We start from the raw sequence: 10,820 nt of genomic DNA on the forward strand, positions 1-10,820 counted from the left end.
GGTTAGGATTCGGTGAAGGCACAGTTGAGATTCTGTGCAGTGCACCGACTGCACAAATCAGACATAACCTCTGTTCTAATTAATCATGGGCAGCATGGCTCACCTCTTCAAAGCAGCATTAATAGGTATAATACACTTATTCTAGTAAAGACCAACATGAATCAGAACTGAGTAACATTCAAAATGTATAGCACCAGTTTGTAATTGAATCAAAACACATGTCAAAAAATAAAGCTACATAATTTATCAGCTTTCTAGGAGGATTAGCTGGAAATACTCATCTATTTTAAACTGGATGCACAGCTTTTAACATCATTCCAAGTGAAAGTTTTAATTGACATTCAAAAAAATAATGTAATAAATCCGAGAGTTAGAAAAAAATAGAATATCTAGCCATGAACTCAAAATCACTTCCTATGACTAACCCAAACAATTCTGAGCTCTAACTACACAGAGTAGGTGGGTGGGTCACCTTGTAAAGGAACCTGGAATGGTCAAGATGGGTTTTTATCTATCTGCTCTCCTGGAGTCAGATTCTTTAAATTGTTCTGTAAATCGAAAGTGACTCTCTCTCCACTTGTCTGTGCGAAAGAGTTGCTGAAGAAAAGGCTCACGTCTAGGGGGGCCTCAGCCTCGGAGTCCCACGAATCTGTGTCTGTGCTGCTGGAGTCCTCAGCTGTTGTGGGCGGGTAGCTGAGCTGCTCTAACTGGTCGATGATGTCAGAGAACTGGAAGGCTGAGCTGGATTCTGACCGGACTGAGTAGGCTGGGAAGTTGACCATAGAGCTGGCCTCAGACTGATTGGCCGAGCTGGACATGTGCGAAGAGAGCCCGCCATGCAGCGGCATGTTATTGAGGGAGCTGTTTTCAGACTGATTGTTCCTAAGAGAGCTAGTCTCAGAAGGACTCAACAGGCTCTGCATCAGGCTTGCTTGTGCCTTCACCTCAAAGAGCTCGGAGGTGTCTGAGGGGTGCACATTGCCATTGAAGTCACTTTCTTCCTCAAATTCAAAATCGTCTTCTACGTTCATGTCTACTGCCTCAGTGGAGTACCTGTCTGGGCTGGACTGAGCAGACTCCGGATGCCGGAAGGCATCTGGACCACACAAAGGAGGGGATGCGGTGGGCTGGGCAGGTACCCGAGGTTCCTGTGAGATTAAAGAGCTGTATGGGAAAGAGAATGCCTCAGAGCCTCCAGCAAAGAAAGAGATGTCTGCTGGATCATCATCTATGAACTCTTCAGAGACCTGCAGCTGAGTATTTGTCAATGTGAAAACAGGGCCACCCCCTCGGCACTGCCGGTCACACCAGTGCTCCCCACTGGGATGGAACAAGCCTGTGGTAAAGTCATCCTCACCATTGTCATTTTTACCAGCAGTTCTGTGCTCCCCGTCAGCCCTCCCTGCATCTAGGTCTAAGGCACTGAGACTCTGCCCTGAAGGACAGATGGAACCACAACTGCTCACAACATGACAAAACCTGACACCTGGAACAGGCTGGAGCGTGGGGGGCCCAGAGGTCTGGGCCGATTGCGTGTCAGGGCCTTCAGCCGCTGCTCTGCTGCTCCTCTCTGCAGCTGGACTCTTGACATAGGAAACCTGGGAATCCATAAGGGAGCCGCTGCTGTCCTTGAAGTCGAGCAGGCCAGGGGTGGTCAAAGCAGAGGTAGGGAACAGATAAGAGGAGGCATTTGCTGAAGATGGGGAGGCAGAAGTCCTCCATCCCTCAGTGAATGAGATGCTCTGGGGATCAAAATTAAGAAAAGAAAAAAAAAGATCATATAAAATTAAAAATTGCCATTAGGAGTTGCAAAATCAAATGGGCCTAACTTAGGATATCTACACATTTCTATCACAGCTTTTACAAAAAGGGTGATTGATGAGACATTCCCTTTTAGAACTTAAGATTTTAAAATGTAGATAGATAGATGCCATTGCAAACTGACCTAGGATATCTGCTTATAAACTCTTATAATTCCATTTTTTTCTTGTGGTATGAAATGTCCACAGTAATTAAGATCTCCATCATGTGTTCCATCTCAGTGGCATCCCCAGTCACCCTGAAGTGACAAGCGAATGAATTGGGGCATTCATTGTTTCACTGAGGCATGAAACACAGCTGGAGAGGGAGTGAGCCATTCCACTCAGCCAACTGTACCCCAAACCACAGCATGGACATCCTGGTAACAAGGCCAACTTCTACAGTACCGGGCACTCACCTGCCAGATTTATTGCCAGCAGGGAGTGGGGACACGTATCAGTCCATTCACATTTACAACAGAAGGACAAGAATCATTACCTAGGATGCCCCTTGCCAACATCGGTGGCACAGGAGCCCTGGGGCATTTCGAAGGGACTGGAGTGATCCAAACAGTGAGTGAGTAAGAAGAGGCTCATGAACAAGATGAAGGACTCTGGAGGGGCCATGGCGAAGAAGCCAATGAGCCATGCTGTGGCACCTGCTCCTCCACGTGCCCTTACCATATCCTCACACACAGTTCCACACACAAAAACGCTAACCAGCCCTCTTTACTTGCTAAGTGTCACCACTCATATGTGCTATCACTGAGATGCAGTCACACTTTGAGAAGACCTCTTACTATATGTACTCAAGCAACGTCATTAAGAGGGTGGTTGGACCAAAATATAACCAAGTAGAACTGAGTAAATACTAAATAATGCACAGTGACTAACCTTTAGAGACAAAATAGTATACTAGTCACAATCCATAAGATTAATCTATTTTCAAATGTTTATCATATTATTTTTTCTTAATCATTCAGCCATACTCAATATTCTCTTGTGACGTTTAAAATGTAATAGAAGAAAATTCAAAGTGTAAATTTAATTTTTAGATGATTCATACTTTGACATTAAATTTGAACTTTGTGAAAGAACAATTAAAAATACATTTTCTTTTAATTTTAATTGATTTAACAAGGAATTTCTGAAGAGAAAACATACCTAGAAGAGTTAAATAATGTTTTTATTTAAAAGACCCATTTTTTAAAAAGCTGGGGACATAAACTTAGATATATGAGGTCTGAGTGTAGCTCCTGGAAATTCTATGACAGTAAAGATGACAAACCATCAACAAAAGCTAACATTGTACAGAAATAAAAATTGTAAAAATAAGAAACTGCAGCAGCATGAGGAAATAGTTATAATATTACATGAAAATGGCAAGGTCCGATGTAAAAACATGCTTGCATGTGGAAGTTGATATGCAAACATGAATACACAAAGAGACTGTAGTGAAGCAGACCTGAAACAAAAATGTTGCCCATGTCTAAGTGGAACAGCTGCTATCACATTTGGGACATTCCTGCCAAATGTTTTTCTGTGATGTGTTTGCGTGTGCCTTTCTTTTAATATAGTTGCAATCCTGCCAGACATGTACAGATGTAAATTTGTTTCCTGCCTTTCACTCTTAACATAACAGCAAGAACTTCCCCATGTTACTATATACTCTTTATAAGCAGAGCTTTTTTTTTTTTTTCCTTTTTGTCTTTTTTCGTGACCGGCAACGGATCGCAACCCTCAGTGTCACGCCCATACCGGACCGGGACCGGCAACGGGATCGCAACCCTCGGTGGCTCGCCCGCACCTCGCTCAGCCAGTGAGCAGCCGGTCTGTATGTGGGATCTGAACCCTCGGCAGGAGTGCCGCCACACTCCCAAGTGGCGCACGGTAGCAGTGCGCCACCGGGCCGGCCCCTAAGCAGAGCTTTTAATGGGTACAAAAAATCCCACTAAGTGAATACAGCTAAAACGTAGCTAGCAAGTTATCCAGCACAGATAAGTGTTGTTCAGGATTTCACAGTGTATCACAAGTAACACTATGATGCACATTTCAATGCACAAAGCTTTCTATCTATCTAGGACTCCTTTCTGGAAAGAGTCCCAGAATTGGAATCGTTGCATTAAATGATACAACTAATTTTAAGACTCTTGTCACAATATTGCCAGATTATTTTCCAAAAGAGTACAGGTAATTAATATTGGCTATATATATACACACACACACATATGTATGTATGTATATGTATTTATAAATATATATATATATACACACACATATATTTTAAACCAGAAAAGACTAACCTGTTTTGGCTGGTCTGCAGTCAGAGCATGGATAGATATCCGAGTCTTGCTGTGCTTTCTGCAAAACAGAGAATAAGCTGTGAGCAATCAAACATTCTTCTTCTCAATACCTGTTTTTAAAGCAGCAAGCATGAACTGTATTCCTGAAGAAAAACTCACATACCAATGTGGCTAAGACAGAAACATCTAACTAGAAACAAGCAGGAGTAACACAAAATAATTCAGATAAAAAGTAGATACCCGAAAAGAGGCAAAATTATATACCCACATTAAAGGAAAAATTTTACATGCAGAAAAACAACATAAATTTTCAGGTTAAAAGTTTATCATATTATATAAAAACATATATATAAGCTAAGCAATATAGAAAAAAGAAACTAACAGGTAATATCTGCATATGTATATGACATCTATATAAAGATATTACAAATCCATTTTCTTCAAAATACAAACAGAACTCATGTCAAAATACATGTTTATGTATTTGAAATGACTTTTAAGTAAATATTAAAAATATTAATTTTAAAAAGCACACACTTCACATCATAAAGAGCACAGAGCTCACCTTTCGTATGGAGCTCTCTTCATCCCACCCTCCTTGACACAATCTACTAGTTGTTTCTGAGTTCTTCCACTGTGAACAAAGGTTTAGATTTTTAAAAAAGAAACAACAGTAATTCACAGCATTAATTTTTCAAAAATAAAGGGAAAGAAAGACTCGCTCATCTCTCATAAATATACACATATTTATTTTAAAGTTACACTTTGTAATAATTACAACTGATTTTCTAAACAAAGCTTTTATTAAGCCCATTTTTTTCTCTATTTTATTTGATACGCTGTTTCCATCATTACCTTTTTCAATAGCTACACTTTGTATTGAGTTCTCTGAAACATTTTACATTTCTTTCTTGGCTAGGAATTACCTATATTCTCAGCTTTACAAACCAGCAAGAGGCCCCTGCAACCCATGCCACAGCCCCTACCTGTATCTGAAGGAGGACCCCCGACTGAAGAAGATGGCTTTTGCTTTTGGCTTAGGTTGATCAAAAAGTCTAAAAAAGGTGTGATACTCCACACAAATCTTCCAGAAGTTCTTACATTCATCTCTACTACCCAACAAAAATTCCAAGGTGTCCTGGTAAGGTCCCTACAAGCAAAATACAAAGGCTCAAGTAACTTAATTCAAAAATAAAGTATTGGACAAGAGAAAGTAAGTTCAGGAAGCAGATCACACAATGGACAATTCCAAAATTAAAAATTAGGAAGTTTTTTCTAAAAACTGTATACAAAGACTTCTCGTTCCATTTATTTAAGAAGAGAAAAACACAGTATATATATTCATTATAGAAATCACAGTAATATAAAGTCACCCACAATCACACCACTGTTTACATTCTGATGTCCATCTTTGTAACTGCTCTTTGCCCACCTTCTGTGCCAGTCTAACATATTCACATGTTATTAATGAGCTGTTTTCCATGGTGTTCTTTTTTTTTTTTTTAACCTAGGATATTTTAGATTTACAACACATGAAGTTTTCAGGCTCACAAATATCAAAATGAAGAAACCACTGCACTCTCACGATTTTTCCTTAGGATAAATTCCTAAAAATGGAATTCTGAGCTCAAAGACAATGTTGAACCTTCTGATATATATTACCAAATTACTTCTCAGAAAGACCGTAATACTTTGATTCCTATATTTAGTCTTAAAAACCTAAGTGCTTAGGAATAAAAAACATAACTTTGCCTTGTGCAGACGCAAACACAGTTCTGAGCTTTGAAATATGCTATTCCAATTAATAGCTGCTTTGGTGAGTTGAGCAGTAATTTTCTTCTTGATCTTCTCAGAATAACGGCAAGAAACTCATTTTACTCACAGAGAAAAAGAAGCCTTTTACTTGCACTTTGTACGTATGTTTGGAATTCATTCTACTTTTCTTTTATCCATAGAAGAGATATTTGAATAATAAACAAATATCCTTTCAAGCTTTTTACCAAAAGTAAATACAGTTACATACAGCATATGAACCTCGTATTTGACAAGAGCCCTGCTAATTAAGTGCCTTTTAAAAGCTCAAGTAAAGATGTTCTTCTGTTTGGTCCAAGGGCTCCAACCCTCACAAGGCCCAGAGTGTGTCTAAGCTGACGAAGGCGCGGCCATCTCTTAAGCTTCAACTTCACAGTGGCTCAGCTAACCTACTTTCTGTTTCTTAACTTCGTTCCTACAGTGGGAATGTAACAATGTGAGTTCCTTTGAATAGTTGGAAGTGCTGGATTTTTCCCAACTATCAGACTGTACAGACATTTCTTTTTTTCATTTTTACTCATTTCGGTAAATTCGTATGTAATTATTACTTTATTTACTGGCGATGTCCTAGGAAAGTCTTTCAACCCTGTGAACACTTTGTATTTCAGCTTCGTTACCTGGAAAACAGAGACCATGATAACCAACGGTTCTCGGCAGCCTCTGGGAGTCTGTCAGACGTGCACCTCCTCGGGCCCACCCCAGACCTGTGGAATCTGAAACCCCCGGGATGGAGCACAGTGATGTGTGGGTGACAAGCCTCCCAGAGGTGGTCAGTGTGAGACCTGCTGGACACAAGGCCCTCAAGCCCTTCCAAACCCCAATCCTGAATCCTGTCCCTTAACTTGGGTGCATTCCACTGAAATGATTTACAAGGTAGTTTTTTTTTTTTTTTCCCCCTTTTTGTCGTTTTTCGTGACCGGTAACGGGATCGCAACCCTCGGTGTCGTGCCCGTACCGCGACCGGCAACGGGATCGCAACCCTCGGTGTCATGCCTGCACCACGCTCAAACAGTGAGCGGAGTGGTCTCTATATGGGATCCGAACCCTCGGCGGGAGCGCCGCCGCGCTCCCAAGCGCTGCACTCTACCGAGTGCGCCACCGGGCCAGCCCTACAAGGTAGTTTAAAACAACCCCCTCAATATTCTTGCAGAATAATTCTCTTACAATTTAAAACTACAATTTAAAACGTGTTCAAAATAATACTTACATGGACCTCTGGGTGGAGTTTGATAAGAAACCTTTTCCTCTTGAAGCTTAGTTTACGGACCTTGGACCAATTGAAAGTGTTGATTTTGGTGGTGCCCTGTCAAGAGACAGACACTTTGTGGCACTTCTGTAATCTAAACACATATCCTCTTTCTCAAGAACCAGAACATGTTTAAATTACATCCCTGACAGACAGCATAGCAACCCACTTGATATCTTACCATTATATCTGGAATGACTCTGAATTAAAATGTCAATACTAAACATACTAATCTATCTGCTTTAGAAAGATAAATTGATTTCTTTGATAAGGCTTTATTACAAATTATTTTTTATCAATGTTGATATTACACATTTTTTTTTCCTTTTTGTCTTTTTTCATGTCCGGCAACGGACCACAACCCTCAGTGTCACGCCCGTACCGGACCGGGACCGGCAACGGGATCGCAACCCTCGGTGCTGCGCCCACCCCTCGCTCAGCCAGTGAGCGGGAACTGGTCTGTATGTGGGATCCGAACCCTCGGTGGGAGCGCCGCCGCAGTGCGCCACCGGGCCGGCCCGATATTACACATTTTTTGAAGCTCATTCACCCCTGAAAGGAGACTGGCTTTGAAGGGGCAGTGATGGTAGCCAGGCAGGGCTGGGAGCACAGTCAGGTTTTTCACGGAAGGAAAAAAGGAAGGCTAGAGTAAGTCCTGGAGTGCTGGACTGGAATGGGAGCTAATGACAGAACTCCTGGATTCAATGTACACAGACTGACAGATATAAATATAGATATGTAAACACATGTGTGTAGTTTGTCTGTTAGAGGGTCCAGCAGCAGTGCGATGGTTTAGATATAGTTTGTCCCTGCAAAAATTCATGTTAAAATTTGATCTCCAGGGCCGGCCTGGTGGCGCACTGCTACAGTGCGCCGCTTGGGAGCGCGTCGGCGCTCCCGCCGAGGGTTCGGATCCCATGTAGAGACCGGTCCGCTCACTGGCTGAGCGAGGTGCGGGCGCGACACCGAGGGTTGCGATCCCGTTGCCAGTCGTGGTACGGGCGCAACACCGAGGGTTGCAGTCCCGTTACCGGTCACGAAAAAAGACAAAAAGGAAAAAAAAAATTTGATCTCCTATGTGGCAGTGTTGTGAGGTGGGGCCCAGGGGGGAGGTGTTTAGGTCATGGGGGCAGATCCCTCATGAAGAGATTAATGCCCTTCTGTGGCGGGGAGGGAGGCTGAGTGTGTTCTCACTCTCACAAGGATGGATTAGCTCCCGTGAGAGTGGGTTGTTAAAAAGAGTCTAGCTTCCTGGGGTCACTCTTGCTTCCTCTCTTGTCATGTGATCTCTGCACACGCCAGCTCCCTTCTGCTTTCTGCCATGAGTGGAAGCTTTCTGAGGTCCCTGTCCGATGTAGCTGCCCAGTAGTGGACTTTCCAGCCACCGGAATCATGAGCCAAATAAAACCTCTTTTCTTCATAAATTACTCAGCTTCAAGTATTCTGTTACAGCAACACTAAATGAATTAAGACAAGCAGAAACACCCCCAAATCAATGACGCCCCTAGCTTGTGGACCTTGGGTTTTTGAATATCACTCTCCACTAGAAAGGCCAGCACTCTTTGGAAGAGTGGCTGATTCCAGGGTGGAGCAGGCCAAGTACAAAATGAACCTGGAATGTCTTGTGTGACAGAGTAAATGAGTACTCAAAAAATGATGGGATGTTTCAAAAGGACACAGTAGCCAGCTTGAGGAGACTCCCTTGACAATTTAGAGATCAAAATAAGTAATGACAGCAACAGAGTGAGCACCAGATTTGAATTCATGAGTCCACAGTGACATAAACTAAATAAATGGGGAGAAACACTCTTCAGTAGCATGAATAATGGAACTTAAAGAGTCATAATTTGGCAACCATCATAGTAATCTAACTAGGAGATGAGTGGGATGAGGTCCAGGGGTATTTACTTAGTGTTAAAGTATCTCTCCACAAAATACTTATTATTTACAAAGGATAAAAAGTAAATTTGTTTGTGCCAGCCACCCCCACCCAAAAGTAACTTTGTGGTAGAGAAAGTTGGCAAACACCATCTTGACCAAGTGATCAAAGTTAATGCCACCAGCAATGGGACAGATGGATACCAGGGCACAGCATCCCTGCCTGGACAGTGAGCCTAGGGCCTGATTGCCAGGAAGTACAGGGCAAGCCCATATTGCAGGCATTCTGCAAAATGACTGCCCCATAATCTCCCAAAATGCCAATGTCATGAGAACCAAGGAAAGGAGGAAGAATGTTCCAGATTGAAGAAACTAGAGAGAAAAAATGGGTGCAGTGTTTTACCCTAGATTGGAATTCTGCAAGAACAACCGGTAAAAGGTAGCCAGGTGTCTCAGAAGAAGGGCCAGCAGGAGTTCTTTGTGCTTTTCTTTTTTTTTTGTCTTTTTTCGTGTCCGGCAACGGATTGCAACCCTCAGTGTCGCACCCGTACCGGACCGGGACCGGCAACGGGACCACAACCCTCGGCACCGCACCCACACCTCGCTCAGCCAGTGAGCGGGAACCGGTCTGTATGTGGGATCCGAACCCTCGGCGGGAGCACCGCCACGCTCCCAAGCGGTGCACTGTAGCAGTGCGCCACCGGGCCGGCCTCTTTGTGCTGTTCTTGCAGCTTTTCTATGAGCTTGAAATGGCTCCAAAATAAGATTTTTTAAAAAGGTACTGAGATGCTTTCTCGGCATTTTAGATTCTATTCTTGACATCATTATTTACACTTTTCTGCAAACTCAAGAGGAGGCAGCAAGGGAAGAGACATGGTCCCTTCAGAGATACCTCCAAAGAAACCAAAAACAAAAAAAAATCCAAAAACCAAACAGCAAAAAACTCTTCAGCCATAAAAAGTGATGAACACTGATGATACATGCTACAACATGGATGAATATTGAAAAGAAGGGAAAGAAGCTAGATACAGAAGTGTATTGCATGATCCCATTTATATGAAACATCCAGAACAGGCAAATCCGCAGAGACAGAAATGTCCAGGTATTTGTCTATTCTGGATACTAGTGGTTGCCAGGGGTTGGGGGAGTTACTGCTAATGGGTACAGGGTTTTCTTTTGGGGGTGATAAAAATATTCCAGAGTTAGTGGCGATGGCTGTGCAATTCTGTCAATATCATAAAAATGGTGAATTTTATGGAATGTAAATTATACCTCAATTAAAAAAATTCCTGGTTAAGAAATGTCTTCAATGCCAAGATATAAATGGTAGGTTCCACATAAGGACCAAAGTATCCTAGTGCCCAAACACTAAGTTATTCTAATTTCTATTCAAAGTAAAAAATATTGAAGGATTTTCAATTATGTTCTCAAAATTCCTCTCCTATACTGTGTCCTTAAAAAAAGGGGGGGTGGGCAAAACAAAACATCAATAAAAGGAAACAAAACAAAGTCCCCACAGACCCAGCTCTCCCAGCTCTCGACATTGTCCATGCCCCTAGGGAAAACCCTCAAAAAGCTGATGACCTGCCAAAAAGGCAGGAGAAAAAAAATGCTTGTCCTTCCAAGAAAGATGCAAAAAAACAGCTGCGAGAGACTCGCACGTAACCATTTCTAGCTGCTTGCTTACTTTTCCATTTTCCCTTTTAGTCAAAATAAAAACAGTCACTATATCCCAGGGTCTTAACCACTGTTACAAATCAGAAGAAGAAATAAATAGAATAT

At 42.2% G+C, this 10,820-nt stretch overlaps 1 protein-coding gene across 1 annotated transcript; it reads right to left on the reverse strand.

The window, feature by feature from the left end:
* Positions 1-467: 467 nt before the first annotated feature.
* Positions 468-7,139, reverse strand: LOC103582829 (uncharacterized serine-rich protein C215.13-like). Its single transcript, XM_008564315.1, has 6 exons — positions 7,122-7,139; positions 6,463-6,531; positions 5,089-5,252; positions 4,668-4,736; positions 4,103-4,160; positions 468-1,742 (listed from the first exon to the last, which is right to left on the reverse strand). Exons 4-6 carry the CDS (start codon positions 4,688-4,690, stop codon positions 495-497), a joined length of 1,329 nt encoding a protein of 442 aa, XP_008562537.1. The 5' UTR covers positions 4,691-4,736; positions 5,089-5,252; positions 6,463-6,531; positions 7,122-7,139; the 3' UTR covers positions 468-494.
* Between the last annotated feature and the right edge of the window lie 3,681 nt (positions 7,140-10,820).

The sequence above is a fragment of the Galeopterus variegatus genome, unplaced genomic scaffold (genome assembly GCF_000696425.1).
Source record: "Galeopterus variegatus unplaced genomic scaffold, G_variegatus-3.0.2 Scaffold18058, whole genome shotgun sequence".
Lineage (NCBI taxonomy): Eukaryota > Metazoa > Chordata > Mammalia > Dermoptera > Cynocephalidae > Galeopterus > Galeopterus variegatus.

Coding starts and splice junctions, on each gene's coding strand:
- LOC103582829 (XM_008564315.1), bottom strand. CDS start 4,690: ATGAAGAGAGCTCCATACGAAAG. Junction 4,161..4,667: donor AAGAGAGCTCCATACGAAAG/GTGAGCTCTGTG, acceptor TCTGTTTTGCAG/AAAGCACAGCAAGACTCGGA. Junction 1,743..4,102: donor CTGCAGACCAGCCAAAACAG/GTTAGTCTTTTC, acceptor TTTGATCCCCAG/AGCATCTCATTCACTGAGGG.